The sequence below is a fragment of the Meles meles genome, chromosome 5 (genome assembly GCF_922984935.1).
Source record: "Meles meles chromosome 5, mMelMel3.1 paternal haplotype, whole genome shotgun sequence".
Lineage (NCBI taxonomy): Eukaryota > Metazoa > Chordata > Mammalia > Carnivora > Mustelidae > Meles > Meles meles.
The window spans coordinates 128,944,841-128,965,426 of record NC_060070.1 but is presented as its reverse complement, the minus strand read 5'-3'; the positions used below and the strand labels follow the sequence as shown (position 1 = coordinate 128,965,426).

Genomic DNA, 20,586 nt, shown 5'->3' with positions numbered 1-20,586 from the left:
TCTTGATGAGATTTTTAAAAAAGATTTTGTTTATTTGTTTGACAGAGATCACAAGTAGTCAGGGAGGCAGGCAGAGAGAGAGGAAGGGAAGCAGGCTCCCCACTGAGCAGAGAGCCTGATGCGGGGATCAATCCCAGGACCCTAGGATCATTACCTGAGCTGAAGGCAGAGGCTTTAACCCACTGAGCCACCCAGGCGCCCCGAGATTTTTTTTTTTAAAGATTCCACAGATGACTGAAATCATACAGTATTTATACTCTGTTTCAGTTATTTCAAATTCCATTCATGTCACAATGGCAGGATTTCCTCCTTTGCTATGGGTGAATAATATATATAATATATGTGTGTGTATATATGTATATGTGTATCACAACTTTTTTATTCATTCATCTGTCCATGGGCACTTAAATTGTTTCCATGTTATGGCTATGATAAATAATGGTGCTATGAACATGGGGGTGCAGATATCTCTTCAACATAATCAAAGTATCTAACTTTTAATCTACACTTTGCTTCTTTCTAGCTATAGGGCCTGACCTCACCTCTTCAAGAAACTGTTCATTGCTAAAACTGGTGTAATAATCAGACCCTACCAATAGGGTTGCTCAGAAGGCTAATGCTTATAGAATATTTCTACCAATTCTGCCCCATGATAAATATTACCTGCTATTTTTATTATTACTGATACTATTATGACATGCATTGATAGACCCAACTCTCTCATCTACCATGTTTTCATGTCTTGAAAGGTAAGACTTGTCTGTAACCCTCCTTTTGGAATATCAGCATATAGTTGATGATTGAATGAATGAATGAATGAATGAGTGAAAAAATACATATGACAAGGAAGATTGGAGCCAGGATATGAAATGCCCACACTAAAAGTGTATACTTTTATTTGGTTAGGCTTTTGGGAATGGAGATGATAGTTAATTAAGAGCTTTGACTTCTTTATTAGAAAATGTAAGTTTAATCAGATGGGCTGGTGGTTTCTAAACTGTGTTTTGAAGAGCCTTAGGTTGCCTGAGGTACCTCAAGTTTGGCTCGAGGTAGGGGGTGGGACACAGAGAGTAGTGGGAGGCAAAGTGTATGGGAAGGACTCTGTCCTTTTCCACAGCCCTCCATAACTCCCCTGATCTTGAAACCAGATAGCTTTGTGGTGATCCCTTTTGTGTTATGTATTGGAATTCTGCTTACATTTCATTGGAAAAGTTTAGTTGTGGGGGTCAGGGTAGAGCACATCAGGAAGGATTTTATGAAGAAATGATGGTCAAACTGACGTCTAGAATTATGAGAGTCCCAATAGGTGGGTAGTGAGCAACAGAATAGTCAGGGGAGTTGAGGAAGAGGGAGCAGTCTCTGTGAAGCTCAGGAAGTACAGCTTATGGAGCCCAAGGAAGGTCAGTGTGGCTGGCTGGCAGAGCACTGGGAGGGACGACAGGGTTGGCTTCGAACCTGGTAGTTCCTGACAGTCAACTAGAAGCGCAAAGAGCAGAAACTTTCCTCTGACCTTTTCCCCCGGCCCTGCCTGACCTTTTTCGTGCCCTCTTGAATACTTTTGAGTGCTGGATTAGTTTCCTAGGACTGTTATAACAAAGTACCATAGGTCAGATGATTTAAACAACAGAAATTTATTTTCTCATAGCTTCTGGAAGTTAGCTGTCCAAGACTGAGGTGTCAGCAAGGTAATTGGTTCCGAGGCCGTGAGGGAGAATCTATTCCAGGCCTCTCCCCTTGCTTTTGGTAGTTTATTGGTATATTTGGCATCCATTGACTTGTGTGAGCATCCCCCCTGTCCTCTGCCTTCATCTTCACATGATGTTTTCCCTGTGTGCATTTCTGTCTAAAATTCTCCTTTCTATAAAGAACACCAGTCAGATTAGGGCCCACCCTACTCTCGTGTGACCTCATCTTAACTAATTTTATCTGCAGTGACCTTATTTCCAAATAAAGTCCCATTCTGAAATACTGAGGGTTGAGGACTTTCATATGTGAATTTTTAGGGGACACAATTCAACCTGGAGCAAGTCCCATTTTTAGCCTGACATTGTTATTATATTTAGACAATAAGTCCCTCAAATATGAAAATGAACTTTCTCTCCCCTTTGTCTTAGGGCCCAGAGATGAAAACGTAAAATTGAAACTGGCTTGTAGTAAACATGCAGTAAAATTTAGATAATAAGGTCTTTGTTCAAGTGCCATAATTTACCTCCACCTTATAAGAAAATACAAGTGCCCATTGTTGGGCGTTAACCTATTAGACAGTTGCTGCTAAGTAGATATTATTAGCCTGAAACCAGTGGGACCCACATTTATGCTAGCGGAATAGGGGGAAAGAAGGGAGAGGGAGACAGACACAGAGAATGGAACCAAAACTAAACCCAGACTTCTTTGCATGGAAGTAGTGTTTGCAGAAGGTGCCAGGAGGACACTTGGAGGCTGTGATGCCAAGTGTGTGGTTGCTGGGTCCTGAGTGCAGCTGCCAGGAGTTTGTGGTCAGATGTCCAGTAGAGAGAGAGTAGCTTCCAGCCTACCTGGTCATCTTTCCCTTCCATCTTGTGGTTTCCTAAGCCCTGGGACCTATTGTCAGTTCAAATAAATGGTTTTTAAGTGGTGTTAATTTTTTCCTCTTCTGTCTGTATTCCTGCCTGCTAAAAACCCATATTCAACTCTAGGGCACTTGTCAAAGTTTTATGAAGGCTAAATTTCATCTGATGTGTACTTACTTAGAGACACATAAGCTGGCAACCATTCTGATGAGTTAGCACCTGTGCTACAAGTTATGAAATATTTTGAATTTTACCCCAAGCTTAACACAATATATTTTATTCACTTATTATTCCAGCTATACATGTGGGTGTGACAAACAGGTCTGTGGCCAGTTTGGGGCATTAGAATCTTAGAGTTGGAGAAAGCGTATTGATTTTGTAGGTCAGCTTCCTACCCCTGTGGATTTTGTCCTCCTACAGCAATCAAAAACTAGCCATCCAGTCTTTGCAAGAGTATCCAGATCAACCAGGAGCTTTTTAACGCCAGCGTCCGTGGAGGGCTTTGTGATAAGCCTGATCTCACACACCTTGGGTATTTAATTTTTGGCTTTTACTGACCCCTTTGTAGTTCATTTTTTTCTCTTTTATTTTATCTACTTAGTTACTTGAAGTTACTGCTATTTCGTTTCTTCTTTGTTTTCTGGGAACAACACCTTTTTTTGTTCTTTAATGCCATTTCTTATTTATCACCCTCTGAAGCTACTTTAGCTTATTTGTGTCCCTCATAGGACTGGAAACACTTCCTAGAGGAGGTGGTTTCATCTAGAGTGCACTACAACTTACTGTATTGTTAACTGAGTTGGTTAACTCAACTGGTTACCTATCTCCCAAAGCCATGTTTTCTGCCACTTTGAAGTCACCTGGAGCCCAGGTTCAATAATGTGCTAGATTTCCTCACCTCAAATGGCTGGCTTTTTGCAACATTTCTCAAAAACCTTTTTTTGTATTGTTGTTTGAATATAGTTCATACTAACTTGCCTAAATTACATGCCTTCTAGAATGTGTCTTGGCTCAGTATTTCCCAGATCTTGTTAATAGAATGCTAGGTCTGAGGGGCGCGCCTGGGTGCCTCAGTGGGTTAAAGCCTCTGCCTTCGGCTCAGGTCATGATCCCAGGGTTCTGGGGTCAAGCCCCGCATCGGGTTCTCTGCTCAGCAGGGAGCCTGCTTCCTCCTCTCTCTCTCTCTGCCTGCCTCTCTGCCTACTTGAAATCTCTGTCTGTCAAATAAATAAATAAAATCTTAAAAAAAAAAAAAAAAAAAAAGAATGCTAGGTCTGCCAAATGTGAACAGATTCTCTCTCTTTTACCACCAGCCCTCCTCTCAGAGGGAGTGAGGATTCTGTCATGAAAAAATTGGGAAACACTGCTTCCTAGATTTCCCTCTTGCTGATTCATAAGGTACATTTGCATGCTCAAGGTTTTGAGAAATTCTGAAGTAACTTCCTAGGGGTTGCTGTAGTATATTGCAAACTGAGTGGCTTAAAACAATAGATTTATCCTCTCATAGTTTTGGAGACCAGAATTTCAAAATCAGGTGTGGGGTAGGACTGTGCTCCCGCCAGAGGCTCTGTAGGAGAATCCATTCCTTGCTCTTGGAGCTTCTGGTGGCTGATGGCATCCCTTGACTTGTGGCTGCATCACTTCAATCTGTTTCTCTGGTCAGAGGGCCTCCTCCTCTACTGTCTGTGTGAAATCTTTCAGTGCCTGCCTATCATAGGGGTGCTTGTGACTGGATTTAGGGCCCACCCAGATAATCCAACAAAACAGTCTTCCCATCTCAAGATCGTTAATCACGTTTGCCATGACTTCTTTGATAGAAGATAACTAACATCCCTAGATTGCAGGGATTAAGATGGGGCTATGCCTTTGGGACTCATTGTTGATCTACTGGAGCTGCTCATCTTTTATCCATTCAGGACAAGTAGCCTTATGCTCACACTTCTCAGCCACTCCTTACACCAAATTGCTTTTCCTTTTCTAAGTATGTATCTTTAAGCTCAGGTCTTTCTCCTGTTCACAATGCCTTCCTATCTGTCTTGGCTCCCTACTTCTAATTGCTAAGTAGTTTGGTTTGTATTTTTAAAACACCTGGCACCTCTTGTGTCATCTCTCATTAAAGTCTGTGCCTCTGTTGAACTTTGGATAGTGTGGGATAGTGGGCAAGAGTCTCTGGAGTCAGACTGTCTGGGTCTAAATCCCAGGCTCCCTGGTAATAGCCGTATGACTTTGGGTAAGTTACTTAATTGCTTCTGCCTGAGTTTCATTGTCTGTAATGGGGGATAATTAGAATAAATAGTTTAAAGAGTTGTTGTGGGAATTACATAGGTTAATAAATGTAAACTGCTGAAAACACAACCTATCACTGTACTGTCCAAAATTGTAGCCATAAGCCATCTGTGGCTATTGAACAATTAAGGTGTGGATAACAGGACTGAGGAAATGAATTTTTAAAATGGAAGCAATATAAAACATATTTCTATTAAACATAACTCTCTTGTTTTGGTAGGATTACATTTTAGTTTAACTAGTGTATTTCTCACTTAAACACACCACCGATTTTGTTGATGTCAACTAATTATTCACTCAGAATTATTTTTTTCCTGTGTTCTATCTAACATTGTAGTGAGTTTGTTGATTTTATGCAGACAGCAGGACTTACAGGGATACATGTACCTCATCATTGGTAATTAAATTGAAATGTTTATATTTTTTAACTAAAATATAATTTTTTTCCTGTTCAAATAACTATAGGCCAATTTTAGAATTTAAAACAAAGGCACATTACTGCAACAGAATTGAATGCAGATACAGAAACTAGTACTATGATCAAAGCAATGAGGACATAAAGAGACTGGAAATCCCATGATTAATTTGCACTATGCTCTGCTGGAGCAAAATAGAAAAAAACTGTTTGTTGTGTAAAAAAAATTTAAAGAAAATAAAGAAAATTTAAAGAAAATAAAGAAAAGAAAATATTTAAAATAAATCCTTAGAAGATTTGAAGTTTCCTCTCAAAGATCAAAAAAGAATTAATGTTGTCTGAAATCTGAATTAAATAGCCAATACATTTAAAATTTTAAAGGCTGTGAATTTGTCACTTTGGATGCTTATAAAATGTCTTGAGTTAATTCACAAAAAAGGAAACCAATTTTAGTTGGAGAGATAAAATAAATTATTTGTTACTAAAGTTTTATTAGAAAAGACAAAATATATATATAACTTTAGTAATATTTAATTAAGTTACCTGTTGCCTGTAGAATACAAGGTCTTTCTAACACTATGAAAGATCAATTGATTTGAAATTTGAAAAATTTCAAGTGCATTTTTTTATCTTTAGACAAGTTGTATGATATATGAGTTAGGGCCTAGTTACTACTTTAGATATCCTTTTTCTCAAAGGATTTAAAAATTTACAAAGAAATGATGTAAATTTTTGGTGAGAAATACCAATTTTATAGCATAGATATTTTTGAATCTTCTGTATGTGAAAGAAGAATTTCAGATGGATATGAAAAAATCTCTATCACAATAGGTATGACTCCAGCTATGGTAGGTGAAATATTTGCATTTATTAAAATTTTAAAGTAAAGACTGATTTTTTTTTATTGCTTTATTCCCCTATATTCTGAAGCAGACTTAAAAGATGTCATACTTTAGTTTAAAATTTTCAGTCTATACATTCACATATATGAATCATTGTCAGTTTATAAACCTATTGAAGGAAATAGAGGACATGAACTCAGTGATCTTGTCCTTTTTGCCAGCACTCATGGTGTAATCATGGATGAGTTTTACAAAGATTTCTGTAATATTTACTCCACTGTAAGATTTTTTTCTTTCTTGAAACAAAAAGGATGCTTGCCAAATATTTAGTATTATAAAGATAACATGCAGTGTGATTTATGTTTTTCTCAGTCTTATCACAGTGCTTATAAATGAGCTAAATTTGAAGCTCTAAGGAAAGGAAAAGTTTGTGATCTAGTGAGGGAGGTGTGAGAATTCATATTAAAATTTAATTTTTTATAGTCAATAATAATGACTTTACACATCTTTCAAAATGAATCAATATGTAGAATATTTTAGTTAATAGTAGCATTATATAAACTGACTATAAAAACTAGAAAAAAAATTAAAGAACACTAGTAGAGTTGCTTTCCCGTATATGGAAATACTCATTTGGATTCACTGTTAATACTTGACATAACAGTGAGTTAATATGAACAGATATGGATTTTAATCTGCTAACCTTTTGATCCAAAATCAAATCAATTTTTCTTAAGAAAAAAAAAGTGAACCAATTGTGCCAGTGTGTATGATGGATATATTTTATTTTTTAAAGATTTGTTTATTTATTAGAGAGAGAGAAAGAAAGTATGAGCAGAGGGAAGGGGCAGAGGAAGAGGGAGAGGGAGAGAGAATCTTCAAGCAGACTTCCCACTGAGCAAGGAGCCTGATGTGAGGCTTTATCCCAGGATCCTGAGAGACTGTGACCTGAGCTGAAATCAAGAGTCAGATACTCAACTGACTAAGCCATCCAGGTGCCCTATGAACATAATGAATATTAAAGGGATTTTTTTTTTCGGTATTCAGTTTTTAGAAGACTTTTAAGTATATTTGATACAACCTCGATATGTGATTCTCCTTTTTCAGTTATCAATTCTATGAAATCTAAATACAGATCAAGTGCTTCTGAAGAAAATTGAGGTCTGAATTGAGATGTATTCTAAGTGTAAAATAACAGATTTTTGAAGATTTTAATACAAAAAAGAATGTGCAACATCTCATTAATAATTTTTATTAACATATTGATATAACATTTTGGATATATTTGATTAAATAAATTTATTAAAATTAACTTTTGCCTCTTTCTTTTTAACTTTTTAAAATTAGGTTGCTAAAAAATTGAAAATTACACATATAGCTCAAATACATTTTGGTTGGTCAGCACTGGCCTAACACATCATAGGTATCCAGTGAATGAATGTTAACATTAATATGGTCACTAATATAATGGTTATGAGATGATGTTGTAGATATTCCTTGTCCTCTCACTAGAAAACTCCTTAAAAGCAGGAAATACATCTTATCCTTATTTTTATTTGCCATATCACATTGAGTAGTCCCGTATTTTTTAGAGGTTGTTCATCAGTGAATTGATTGCCCCAAGATCTGCTTTTTAACATTCCAAGTGCAGAGCTGTGTTGTTGGTTTTGGTTTTTTTTTTTTAAATCCTAAGGATAATGGCATAGAAATCCCTTGGAGTCTGTGCACATGTGTACATATGCACGCGCGCACACACACACACGAGTGTTTTGTTTAGTGTACTGGAAGGTGGGGTTATTTAAGCATTCATAATTCATAATTGTGGATTATTCCAAAAGTAATTTGTACTTATGTTAAAAATTATTTTTCAGTAAACTTAGAGTTTTCATGTTTTTTTTTTAGGTAATTGAAAAGTTTTAAAAATTGTAGCACTGGCATCTTGTTTTAGTTGAAGCACTTTTATTTTTTATTTTTATTTTTTTAATTAATTTATTTTTTTCAGCGTAACAGTATTCATTGTTTTTGCACAACACCCAGTGCTCCATGCAGTACGTGCCCTCCCTATTACCCACGACCTTGTTCCCCCAACCTCCCACCCCCGCCCCTTCAAAACCCTCAGGTTGTTTTTCAGAGTCCATAGTCTCTTATGGTTCACCTCCCCTTCCAATTTCCCTCAACTTCCTTCTCCTCTCCATCTCCCAATGTCCCCCATGTCATTTGTTATGCTCCATAAATAAGTGAAACGAAGCACTTTTATTTTGATTGAAGGAGAATTATTATGGGAATAATACTACAGTTAGGTTTAGACAAATTTGTTTCATACACTGCCAAGTTCTCTAACTAGCTCTATGACCTTGAACAAGCTTTCTGAACTTCAGTTTTCTAATCTGGAAAAATGGGGACAATATCAGTTACCTCACCAGGATGTTGTGAGAGGTATAAATGGGAAAAATATCTTAGAGTACTTAGCTACCATAGGAATTATAGACATGTAGACTATTATTATTTTGATTGAAATAATCATACATATTTTGAAGAAAATATGTGTTGTAATGTAAGGTTGAGTTAACCATGTCTATTAAAATGTGATAACTTATGTGAATTTTAAGCATAGTGCTGTATAAAAAAAAAACTCTCAATTTTCCCAAATGTATGATGTCAATCTACAAAATGTAGTCAAATAGCTCAAATAAGTCATAAATATTAGTAGGGAGACTAGCTGGGAAAGAAAGCAGTAGTTAGGCATTTTAGTTTTGTAAGATTAGATTAAAAGGTACATATGATCAGGTTAGACTGAGCTAGAGATACCTGCTTTTCAGTTTAAGACCCTGGCAATATTGGGAATTTAGACTTTGGTGCTACCGTGACTAAGATGGGGGGTTGTGTCCAATCCCTGTTAAGGCAGATATTATTTTTACTTGGAGAATCTCTGCCCCCCCTCTTCACCCTTACCCCTGCATGCCCTTACAAAACTCTGGGTCTTCAATAGAGAGCAATCTTGATAAGGTTTTTGTCCTGTAAATCAAGATTCTTGAAAGTGTAGGGTTGAATAAAAGCTAAGCTCCTTTGCTGTTTGTGAGAGAATACAGAATGACAAGATAAAAATAGCTTAAAGTCTAACCACTGTAGAATTGGAGCTGTCTCTAAGTATCTCACAAATAGCTACTTCCTCCCCCACCCTCCTGATGTTTCTGTTAGGGCTGAGCTATCTAGAAATGTACCTAGATTGTGTGGCCAAAAAGGCAGTGACACTGGAAAGAGAGTTTCAGGTATAATGGAGATATATGTATAATGGAGATGGTATTTTTAAATATGTGACTCTTCCTCCCCTCAAAATAGTTTCTCATAACTTCTCTGAGTAGTAGAACCCAATGTCCAGTATAACGCAACATATAACTGGAGAGACTTCCTAGCCTACAAACGGAGTTTTACCAGTTGGATCCACCCACGGAAATGACATTCCAGGGGAATCAACATTGTTTGTGTTAGGACCTCTGTGATTTACAGTCATTTCTACAACACTTTGTTTTCTGGCTTTAAAAGTTAGTTAGCTTTATTAGGTTTATGATAAGTAGCTTTCTGGGTAGATGCTTACAAATTTCTCCATTTAGATTTGTGTATAGATGTTTGAATTTTATCTGTTTCAGTGATTTTAAGTTATGTAAATCACAGTTCTTATTTTGTATCATTCTTCAGTGATTTACAGTGTCTCCAGGGTGATGGATATTCCACATTGCAGAACAGATTTGAAATGTATCAGGGAGCCTGTAAGTGACATTTCTGTCATAGTATGCACATATTTTAGAAACAGTCTTAACTGGATTGTGCCAATTACTTATCCCAGAAAGAAATTGGGTTAAAAGAGTATTTGTAAATAGTTAAATTCTGCTTGTTACCAACAGTGTCATTTTAGTAGCAACCTATTAAATGCATGTGGATGGGGAAAGACAGTCATCAATATGTATGTATTCTTTTGTTATTTATGACCTTTTTAAAGCTGTAAACAAAAGTACATTTGTTTTGTCTCCTCCCTTAGCCAGGACACAAATTATAAAAAAGAAATGTACAAGGAAGAGTTAAAAAATCAGGTAAATACTAAAATTTCAATAATTCTTCTCTTTCAGTACAAAAGTTGTTTTTTTTTTTCATTCTAAATTTAAAGTTTTTCATTAAACATGGCCTTGAACACTGGACAAAGTATAGCACTGTTTCAGTTTTGAGTACCTGTAAAAAATCATTTCCTGTATAAATCACTTGGATGAATAGAATTACGTAAGCATATACTTTACAAAGAAACAGGCTTTAATTGTATGGACTGTCACTTTGAGAGATAATGAGAAAGGGAAAAGGAAAGAGAGAGGAACTCTATTTTCAAAATTTGTAAATATATATATATATACACACACACACACACCACAAAGAGATTATTTACCACAAAGAGATTATTATTTAAGCATGAAGTTTACTGGTAATTTATTATTAACTTCCCTACAGATCTATACAAGTCTTTATCAATGTATCTGGAACCCTGAGTTATAAAAACTTTGAGGTAGTATATTGTTCTAAACTTGAAAGGAGTTATTCACACCAGCACTGAACTAGCCAGTTAGGCAGATATTTAAAAGGATTTTGACAGGGATATGTTTCTTGTATTTCCTCTGTTTTTTTCCACCTTGATTTCATGCTCAAGTGTGGTGATTTATTTCTCCAGGGCACAGTGCCATCCAGTATAGAAGAGGTCAATATGGTAGTATTTCATAGCTTTTCTTTTATCTACACAGCCTTGCCACCCTCTGTCCATGACTCATGCATCTACTGGTGTTCCTGATAGCAGAACATTTGATTAGCCGGACAGGTTACCTGGTTACTATTCTCAATCTGTCCACGAGTGGGTTTGCTGATGCATTTGAAATGTGGAGGTCTGAGCCAGTGCAGGAGCATAATCCTATCTAGGCCAGGAAATGCCTGGCTTCCCAGATACTTCTCAGAGCAATAGGGCAGGGACTAAATCTCTTATTTCCTTCCTATCCTTTATTCCATAACATCTATGGCCCAAATGGATGTTTGATATTCACTAATCTGGGACACTTTGTATTGTTAATGAATTCTATAGAGACCACATTTTATGTTAAAACACTGGTAGGTGCATCATTATGGAGTGATTGATCCTATTTGTGAAGAAATTGTTATATAAATAATTTGTTACAAATATATATACATAAATGTGTGTGTTGTCTTTCTAATTATGTAATTAAATTATGTCTCTGTACCTTATTAATAATTGTTTCCTTTCTACCCCTTATGTTAACCCTTTAATCCCATTTTCCTTAAAGCATTTGTCTAATTATAGAAATTTATTTTACTGTTTTGAAGTTGATGATATTACAAATGCTGGATTGTGCAAATGTAGCTGAAATTCAAATTCTGGTATTTGCATTCTTCTTGGTAATTAAACTAAGAATGTAGAATAATCATTTGCAATTTGAAAGGAACATGTATTTTAAACCAACTAATGATGGGAGTTCTGCCACTGAAAATATGCTAAACTGTTTCAGAATATTTTTTGAGTAGTTTATATTAGAGGTAAAAATTAATCAGTTGTATTTATGTTCTAGATATTTATAAGAACAAGCCAATGGGTAAAATATAGCCTAGCTAGAAAAAAGGACAAAAAATGAAAAGATAAAAATAAATAATTCCTAGAAGAAATAGAATATATGATCATAAAGAAAACTCTCCAGTCTTAATACTAGCCAAAAGATGAAAAGCATCATTTTTTGACCTGTAAAATTGGGAAAAAAATGTTTTTTAAAAATTAACATATTAGGTTATTGCTTCTCTCTGACATTTTTTCATAAGTAAATCTTTTTTAAAAAATTTACCATGGGTACAAGACTGAACATTACAATCATATTTAGGATAACTGGAGGCATCTGGCTTCTTTTTAAAATGTTTCTTTCAACCTTCCAGCTCATGGTGGTTTACTGGAAAGTCTAATGTTTGGCAACAGAGCCATTCTCACTTCTTGATGTATAGGTATGAGGCACATGTGCAATGGCTTCACACCTGTTTAAAGGGCTTGTTCCCTGGCAAATAGAGGGAATGGGTGGTTACAGAAAGAATATCTTAGTTGGTGGGCACAATTAATTCTTTATCATTCAGAGTTTGTTGGTAACATTTCTGGATTATAGTGCTCCTTTCTAAGAAAGTAAATCAAAGGAAGTGAAAGTCCATTTTTCCGTGGCAGCAGCCTTTTTGGGGAAATAATTGTTAACTTTGAAAGACTACAGGAATTGGAAATTACTTATGTTTTAAATATTGATGATACCCTGGTTTCCTGTCTACCACTTGTTAGCTGTGTTGTTGTTCTTCACTTGGTAGTGCATTAGTGTGTTTTACATGGTTCTCAACTGTAAACATTAGTCCAGTCTCTTCATTTTGGATTTTTTTTTTTTTTTTTTGCAGTACTTTATAGTGAAAATTCTGAGGTCTGGGAATCTGAAGACTTTTTCGGGGACCGGGGGACAGATTCTGCTACTTCCAAACTATGTTACTGTACACCAAACATTTAACTCTTTTGAATCTCAATTTCCTGATCTGTAAAGTGACAGACTTGAATTAATTAATCCCTATGGTCTTTTGAATTCTGAGTTTGAAAACGATTTTATGTAGTGATTTGTGTTACAAACATGAAAACATGAGCCAGGTGAAAATACTTTTCAAAAATGTTCTGATTCTGTATTCTTCACACGTACCTACATTGCCAATCTTACCACTGGAAGTTTTTTTTCTTTTTTAATTTATTTGACAGAGAGAGACACAGTGAGAGAAGGCAACTAGAGGAGAGCAGGGGGAGTAGGAGAAGTAGAAGCAGGCTTCCTGCTGAGCAGAGAGCCCCATGAGCCAGATGACCTGAGCAGAAGGCAGATGCCATCCAGGCACCCTCCCACCCCCAGCTGGAAGTTTTGATTCTAATATAGAAGTGTGTCCTCTGTTAGTCATCGAGGTGTTTGCATGTCTCTCATGGAGAGGTACAGATTACTTTGATACTGTAATTGCTGTTAGCTGAAAAGATGCTTATTTTAGAGTAATTAGAATCTGTAGAATTGCAGAACATAAAGGTCAGTGTAAATTGGTGCTTTCTCCCCTTACAAGAGGGATATTCTATTACCTGATGCTTGAGATGATCTAAACAAAGGAATTCATTTATTAGTGGCGTGATTTCTTTAGCCCAATACTACTTATCTTATACAGTGTTAAAAGAAGCTGCCAAATGGTTCTTAGGCAGAAACACACAGTATGATTTAGCATGCATTTCAAAGGAACCAGGTTCTCAAATTGCATATAAGAAAGTGTCCTTTTCATTTGTCCTTCTGAGCTATAAGTGCATCCATGTTTGAAGGGAGAGGAGAAATGCTAGTCCCCTGCAGGAAGGTAGACTTCCTGGCTCAACCGTATTTGGATGTGGGCTGGAGGATCAGTCAGTGGCTAATAAAGTCTTTTGTGATCACCGGTAGAAGAGGTAAAATTTCTGTACTTCCTTCAGCTTTTTATAGATGTGTAATTTTAAGTAATTTTAATACTATAGTCAGGATATGATTGAATTGATTTTTGGAATTATTCTTTATTTTTATGGTGTTGATCTGGAACATTTCTGAGTATTCCATGAAAGGTGAAAAATAGAGATACCCAAATATTGGGACTGTAGGCATCGGGGCACCTAAATCTGGCACTTACGGTCCCTGGGCAGGTGGCCCCACTTCCTTGGCCTACTTCCTTGGCTCCAGAGCTCTGAAATAATACATCCACAGCCAATCCAAGTCCACCTTCAAACAATACTGTACTGCTTCCTGTATAGTGCGCATGCCCAAACAAGATTTGAGAATTCTCACATGCTATGTACTGTTGCCTTCCTCTGAGCTCTGCAGTGTTCTAAAATTACATGATGTTGCTTAATTAAAACTAGAAGCACTGATTAATCCATAAAACACTCCATAATGGGAAATGATTAAGTCAATTTGGTTTAAAAATGAATCTGTTAATGATCTTTTATTCTTTTGTTGGTTTTTTACTTGTTTTGGTAGGTCCCAGTTGGAGGAGGGTGAGGGGAGTGGTTGTTTTCTAGGTCAAAATAATGGACAACTTGGGTTCCAGTTCTGGCTTTGCCTCTGTTGTGTGATATTATGCAGATTGGCTACTGTCATGTGCCTTATTTACCTCAGGTGCCAGTGGTTCTTTGCTTCTCCGGCCAAGTTCTTGTAAGAATAAGATAGAAAATGTTACAGTCATGGTGATTACTTAAATCTTTGTAGCATTTAATATGAAATGGATACCCTTAATAACCATGTACAAAATTAAATTTAAGAGTCACAATTGGGACATTATCTCTTCAGTTAAAAAGTTTTCTCTAACAAGGATTGAACCCAGGCTGGAATTTGTACTGGATTAATTGTGTTCATAGCAAATGACTTGGAAATTTAGTTCATTTAGTTCCTTGTTTTCTGAGGAATTAAGTATCAGAATTTTTAATGTCAGTTGTAGGTTCTCAGTTGCAATGACATTCCAGTTATGAAGTCTGACTGAAGCTTTCTCCAACTGCCTTGTTCTTGTAGAGGAGGCAGAAACAGTGATCTTGTTGGCTTGGCTGACTCCTGCCTGCTTAGATACTGTGTCTCCCTGTGGAGTCCCCTCAGGGGCTCAGGGAGAGGACAAGCAGAGGCCAGCTGGGCTCCCTAGATCTGAGACCAGGAGCCTTTGCTCTGCTCCATTTCCCACTCATTGTGCAGCTCAGGCCCTATCACTTGAGAGACCTGGCAAGGAAGTCAGGAGGAAGTGAGTGCCCTGCTGGTTCAGAATGTTCCAGTGTGGTTGGAAAGTTTGAGAAGGGCCCTGGGTGAGAAGAACAAGACCTTATTGACAGGGTTCAGGCCTGGTCAGGTCTGTTTCACATCAGTTTTCTGAATAATCACAGCTTTCCCTGCCCCCATGGATCTCTAGCACTTTCACCTCTGCTTTTTTTTTTTTTAAACACTGTATACAGCCATGGTAGAACACAAAGCATTTTAACTTTTTATTCCAAGAGAAATTATGAAACATGAAAAGTATGGTGTTGCCTGCTTGAAAATGACAACACTGATACCAACAACAAAACAAAACTTTATACATTCTAGGGCTTTCCAAACTACTGTAAAATTAATCTTCTTGTTGTAAATACTTTTTCTATTAAGCTGCTTTCTCACTGATTGATTTATAAGGCTACCCATTATTCTCAAATTTCTGATAGTCATGTAGACTGGCCTGACCTGTCCCGGTCTGAATTGCTCAGCCCTCTTACCTGATATAGTTTGCATGTTTAGGTATTTAAAAACCATGCAATTGTGTCTATATCATAAGATTGAGAGGAAAAGGAATATGCCAAACCATTTCTCTTCTTCTCTACATGAGTCTATAAACCAGAATATTTATGTCAAGAAGTCAGAAGAAAATCTGCTGGAGGTTTTAATGAACCACAAAATGTGTCCCTTGTATACCTTGCCTTGTCATCCTGCCTGAATTTATGTGTGACTTCTACATTAATGTAGTAAACACTCTCTTGGCAGCCCTGTCATTTTCAGGACCCATAGGGTGTCTCCATTTCCAGCTTTAAGTCAGCTAGTGACAATAATAAGGCTTGTTTCATTTTTCTTTTTCCTGGAATATCTGGTGGGAACTTTTGAAGCTCAGAGGGATATTTTAAACTTTTTCAAACTGAGGAAACCAAAGAAAACCCAAATGTTCCCAACTACTTTTGAATACACAGATTTCCAGTAGTAGTTGGAGCCTCCCATTTTTATGTTTAAGTCTATATGGGATGGAGAGGACTTACCCAGGCTAAAAGCAGGTGAGCAGTTAACAGGATTGATTGCAAAATGTCTACCCAATTCATATTTAGAACAAGGCTGGTAGGTTTTAATAGTACCTCTAGAACACTGATTTTTCACCCTTTGGCCTCTAAATAGTTTTATTTGATGACTTTCAGACTTTTTTACCCTAAAAGTGGCACATGAAATACTTTAGTTTAAAAACCACTGCCCCTTACGTAGAAATTTTTCCAAGAGTTATTAAAAGCCAATTGAGAATCCGTGTTTAGTCAGATACCTTCATCTTAATGTAGGGATTAAGATGCATCCTTCCTGGGATGCCTGGGTGGTTCAGTTGGTTAAGCAGCTGCCTTCGGCTCGGATCATGATTCCAGCGTCCTGGGATCGAGTCCCACATCGGTCTCTGTGCTCGGCGGGGAGCCTGCTTCTCTCTCTTTCTCTGCCTGCCACTCTGTCTGCCTGTGCTCACTCTCGCTCTCTCTCTCTCTGACAAATAAATGGATAAAATCTTTAAAAAAAAAAAAAAGATGCATCCTTCCTAATTTACAAAAAATAAATATCCTTCTTTTATTGAAAGTTTATGAATGTGTGTATATGCATACATATTCAGTGATAATAATACAAACCTTATCCTGTTTAACACACCCTCCCATCCCTAAAACTCTTTTTTTTTTTAAAGGTTTTATTTATTTATTTGACAGAGAGAAATCACAAGCAGGCAGAGAGACAAGCAGAGAGAGAGGAAGGGAAGCAGGCTCCCCGCTGAGCAGAGAACCCGATGTGGGGCTCGATCCCAGGACCCTGAGATCATGACCCGAGCCGAAGGCAGAGGCTTAACCCACTGAGCCACCCAGGCGCCCCGCTAAAACTCTTTTTTTAGTGACTTTCCAGAACCCTTGAGTTAGAAGCCAACCCCACCAGTGCCTAGAAGGTCTTCCTCAACAAAGGCACTCATCTTCTTCCTCTCTGCCATAGTGTCTTTTTTCAGTAATGTTAATAATGTGCTAGTGTTCCCTACCTCCTTTCACTCACCTGCATTGTCCCCAAGTCCCTGAAGCTCCCTTCTCTTTCCTTCACTCGAGATTCCTTTTTTACAACCACCCAGAATTAGTCTGATTCCTGTTTTAAGTTTCTGTAGTATTAAGGTCTGCTTTGCTACACATATTTTGCATATTTCACATGGCTAGTAAGTGGCAAAACCTAAACCCACGTCCATCTGAAGTGTCATGTTCTCTCTGTTGCCCCATACAATGTTCCTGGATTTTGTTTCTTACTCAGTAAATAGGACAACAATAACACTCAGCCGTAGCTTCTGTGGTGCTCAAGTGAAATAATGTCTATGAAAATGCTTACTGAACTGTGGAAAGTAGAACACCATTCTGTTTTTACCATCATTAGCTGTATTATTTTTATTCTGGTTGCCATGATCCTTAATTTAAGTTCATATAACTCCTTTGGTGCGTTTCTCAAAGCTCTCAGTCTTGGCTGCCTTCTATGCTAGCTGCAATGGGTCTGACAATTGTCTATTTTCCTTTTCTTCCCAGGATGGTTCATACTTGGCTGAGTTCCTGCTGGAGAAAGGCTACGAGGTAAGTGACTCAGTGAGCAAGCACAGGCTGGTGGAATCACTTGGATACAGTGGCCTCCTGCTTCCTCTGCCGCCGTCCTCCTGTGTGTGTTTTCCACTGAAACTCTGATAACGAATCAAAATCAGGGGAAGAATGTGCCGCTTGGATTGTAACCATGCCAGCTCATTGTGCTATTTATCTGCTGGTGAGCACTGGTGGCTTCCCCCTGTTCCTTAGTGTTTAACTGCTTTGCACGCTTTCCACATTCTCAGATAAAGCAACCTGGGTAAGCTAAAAGCTATAACATTATGAGGGTTAATTTATGATGTAATGTGTTACATAAAAAAGTCCCACTCACAGTGAAGTCACTTAATTCGGAAATTGCACAGAGCAATAAAAACTAAGCAGATCTTTGGCAAGCTTGAATGAAACATTTACACTCAGAGGTTTTTTCATTCTAATAGGCAGCCATATATTTTATGGAAGCCAAAACTTCTGGGTTTGCTGCTTGGTGTCATTATCATTGTTGTCTTCTTTTCCTCCTCTTTTGTCCTCCCCTTGAACATTTTCTGCTTTCCTTAAAGGAAATGGGTTTTACATGTTAAGTTTGATGTGTGTACATCTTACCTTTTCAAAGAACAGTTTTCTGTATATAAGTTCATGCTGTACAGAGAACAAAAACCTATACAGTGACCTATATGTTCTGGCCTGATTTGGGAATATTTACATTAACAAATTTGGATTCTCTGGATTATTCTGATTATAGATGTACTATTTTTAAAAAATGCGCACTGTGGGGAGATAGAAAAACAATAGCAAAGAATTTGGCATCTAAATGCCAGCAGGACTTGAAGAAAAGGAAACAAATTTTCTTATTGTAACTCATAATCTTCTTTGGGAGCATTGACTTTTAGACTTTCAGAAGTAATAGCACATATGTTTAGCATCTTCTATTCTATTACCTAACCAGGTAGTTTTATATCTTGCAAAAATATCAAAATAAGCCAAATATGAATATGAAAGTATACATGTACACTTGTGTTCATATACAGATTCCTATAATTGAGTGATACATATGTGTTCTGCAGAGCAGAGAATTTTAGAGTAGATCATATATAGTACAGAAGAGTTGGTTTTAGATAAAGACTAATAATTTATTCAGACTACATTTAATAAATCTAAAAGGGAAGGACTGGCAGAGAAATTACTTTGTTTCAGGTGTTGGCAGCAGCTAAGAGGTGTTTGGTAGCTAGAGAGGAGTTAGTGATTTATCTGTGTATCAAGTGAACTAAGAGAGGGAACTTAGTAAGACCGGATGGGGTTCAGGATGTGCTACCTCAGGATGTGCTACCTTAGCATATTGAGTATTTTAAGCCTAAGGAGTTTGAGAAACTAGAAGGAGTTTGAGAAAACCGAGAAATTTCTCCTGTTAATCTTTGTTGATTTAATGTGGAGGAGGAAAAAAGTTTTCCTCCACCCTCTTAGGGTCCCTGGCTGGGTCTGAAAATTAAACTGAAAAGCATATAAGTTTATTTACTATAAGTTTAATGTGACTGGGAACTTTTATAAGGAAATGAAGATCCAAAGAAACCGTTTAGGTTAAGTATTTTTATGTTAGGTTTGGTGGAGAATGGATGGTGTTGGAGAAATATGACAGGTCAGGGAGTATGAAGTAAGTATGGGAAACCTAACAAGATCTGTTTGTTTGGATTCTTCTTGGCATCCCCTTGTCTTCGGAGATAAGGATATTCGTTTTCTCCCATTATAGTGGTGGGCACCTCTCACTGGAGCATTCCATGACTATTTCAGGAGAGAAGATCAGGGTGAAAGTTAGACTTTCCTGCTTCTATTGTTTTGTCAGATTCCTTTAGCTTAAAATATTCCATACATCAAGGTGCCATATTTTGGGGTAGCATGTCCTGAACCCCATCATGGTCATTGCAGTTTTAAAGAGTGAGGTGGTATGTCAGAAGGAGTGCTTAAATTGCATGGATGTTGAAATTTACTTCCAAGGAGGACATGGGGAACTAAAGGGTGAGATGAGGATGATGGCAATAAGTAGTATCTCCAGCTTGTCCAGAGGTAAACGGAGCAGGTATGGTGGCATGAGGTGGAGTAGTCACTGTGATAATGTGGTGGACTAGTAATAGGGCCTGGGGTTAATGTGGTTAATATGGTTGATGGTGAATAATCTCAATCAGCATGGTGGTGCTGTTAGCTTTACTGGAAATGGCTAGGCTTCTTACAGGCACAGAGACATACTTAGCTCTACTTCGGTGGCTTGTTAAGGAACTAGCAGACTTCAGAAGATGGGTAGTAATGTTCCAAAATGGATGACAGACTTAGAAATAAATGTAATGAGAACCTAGGACTGCCAGGTGAGCTACAAATGTTTTTGTTCCATTGACATTCGAAGTCATAAGAGCAGATTTGATTCTGATAAAGACAATAGAAGGCCCACTTGGCAAGTCACAGTTAGTGGGAGAAATGAATCATTGAAACAATGATTGGCAAGAGAAGAGAGGTTTAGGAGTGAGATCCATAAATTGATAGAAGGAGAGAGTATAGACAATACAGGAGAAAGGTATAGAACTATAAAGCATAATAAGAAATGATTCCTTCTTGTAGTCAGGGTAAATATGAGTTTTGTAGAACTAGGGGAGCGAAAAGGTATTTATCCATATTGTATTCAATTTTAATAGGCTACTCTCTTCCATTTTAAGAGATGGCTGTAATTTGGGGATAAATTATTAAGGGAAATCTAACGATGGCATGGACTTCATCTTTTGAGCTTGGGCTGAAGGAAATTTTTCGAAGAGGCTGCATTGAAAATTTTCCAGAATTATCAGCCAGTAGTCCCTGGTTGCTCAAGACCATGAGCGAGATAATACGGTTAGTAAATTTCATGCAATAGGATAAGAGGAGACACCTGTCTGTACCTGAATCCAGAAGGTCAACATTAGCAATTTGAATGAGCACAGACTTTTTAACTCGGCAGGTTCTCAACCTGTAGTGTGCTTCAGAGTCACCCAGAAGCCCCATAAAGATGAGGATGGCTGTTTCTGG

At 37.3% G+C, this 20,586-nt stretch overlaps 1 protein-coding gene across 2 annotated transcripts in view; it reads left to right on the top strand.

The window, feature by feature from the left end:
* The window catches only part of GMDS (GDP-mannose 4,6-dehydratase), a 648,570-nt gene that overhangs the window by 147,567 nt on the left and 480,417 nt on the right, over positions 1–20,586 (top strand). The window contains exons 1-2 of one of the 2 annotated variants that reach the window (XM_046005992.1): positions 10,139–10,180; positions 17,497–17,541. In XM_046005992.1, the coding sequence (XP_045861948.1) occupies positions 10,154–10,180; positions 17,497–17,541 (72 nt within the window). In that variant the 5' untranslated portion in view covers positions 10,139–10,153. Of the gene's footprint in view, positions 1–10,138; positions 10,181–17,496; positions 17,542–20,586 lie in introns of those variants that run through there. The other variant, XM_046005991.1, reaches the window with a different exon arrangement.